The 1377-nt window shown below is 39.4% G+C and overlaps 1 protein-coding gene across 1 annotated transcript in view; it reads left to right on the top strand.

The window, feature by feature from the left end:
* Positions 1-1012, top strand: part of LOC121552319 (visual system homeobox 2-like) — a 9178-nt gene extending 8166 nt beyond the window's left edge. Inside the window, exon 5 of the mRNA XM_041865136.1 lies at positions 1-1012. This exon is cut by the window's left edge and continues 30 nt beyond it. Coding sequence (XP_041721070.1) covers positions 1-350 — 350 coding nt within the window. The 3' untranslated portion in view covers positions 351-1012.
* The last annotated feature ends 365 nt before the right edge of the window (positions 1013-1377 follow it).

The raw sequence follows: 1377 nt of genomic DNA, 5'->3' as shown, positions 1-1377 counted from the left end.
TTCCGACCTCTCCTGGAAAACTGGAAGCTCCCCATTCCCATCCACCTGCCAGGGAACGAGAGGGGGAGAGAGTGGTAGAGGAAGTGGAGGAGGAGAGAAGGAGGGAGAATACCAGGTCGCCCATATCCAAAGAGGAACTGCGAGAGAATAGCATCGCTGCACTCAGGGCTAAAGCTCTGGAACACAGTGCTAAGATTCTGGGGACACATCCTGGTGACGGACCACTGGGAACAGTTTCAAGGGACGGAACAGGGGGACAGCAACACCCGATGGAGACAGAGGACAAACAGGCAGGAGGACAAACAGTTGGACAGTTGAAGCCTGCAGTGGAGATAGAGGCCAGTCACTGATATGGATGCTCTTCTTCTAAAGAAGTTGATGCCCTCTCTGTAAAGATCACTGTTTACATATTCCTGACGTCCATGCTATCATAAACAAGATGGTATCGGTCACAATACACAATATTCTTGGCAGCGCAAAAGTTTCACAACGTTCCTTTGACACCAAGACCTGATAATGTCAACCTCGAAATCCTCCTGTCGTGGGGATCAATTTTGTACAGATTACATTTTCCATCATGGGAATTCCAAATCCCATGCCTCAACTATACCCTGGTCTATATCAGTCCACTATTTAGTAATCTGGCAGCTTGCTACTCGGCAACTTTAGGAAGATGAACTATTTGGTTACATAGATCAGTCTCTACACTGATGTACTGGCCCATATTATTTTACGGTAATCTGCAAACCAGACAAGGTGAAAGATACATGTCATGATAAAATGCTGTGAAAAAAATATGCATGGTCTCTTGTGAAATGATGTGTAAAAACAAGAGACTAATCTTGGAGAGGATTCATGGACCTTTTTACACTAAATATTATCTTGAAATGTATATGGTGGATTTCTCTGATATTGTCATTATTTAAAATGAAATATAGCTACTGTCATGTAGTTGGAAATCAACAAGCTGTGTTTGTTTTGTCTCCGTGTTCTGTATATTAAAATAATAATAAAGCATTATTGTCATTTACATGGAAGATTCAGGGATATTTTGTGTGTGTGGGCATTGATGAGGATTAATTAAGAATAGCCTAATTACATAAACCACATTGCATATGTCTGTCATAATAGGCTAACATTTCGATCAATACATATTGATTGATCTTGTAATATGAATACATAGGCTAATTGTTTTTTTTTTATTGTTTTTAAATATTGTAGGTTATACTACAATTGGACCAAAATAATAGCCTATAACCTAATCAACTAACAGACCGGTAGCCTAACGAAAATGAATGATTTAGGCTATATTATTAGCCTATTATTTAAAAGCTATAGCCTACAAAATAAATACATTGTGAAGCGAGTGAGACACAA

The sequence above is a fragment of the Coregonus clupeaformis genome, chromosome 36 (genome assembly GCF_020615455.1).
Source record: "Coregonus clupeaformis isolate EN_2021a chromosome 36, ASM2061545v1, whole genome shotgun sequence".
NCBI classification, from domain to species: Eukaryota; Metazoa; Chordata; class Actinopteri; order Salmoniformes; family Salmonidae; genus Coregonus; species Coregonus clupeaformis.
This window is presented reverse-complemented; position numbering and strand designations above follow the sequence as displayed.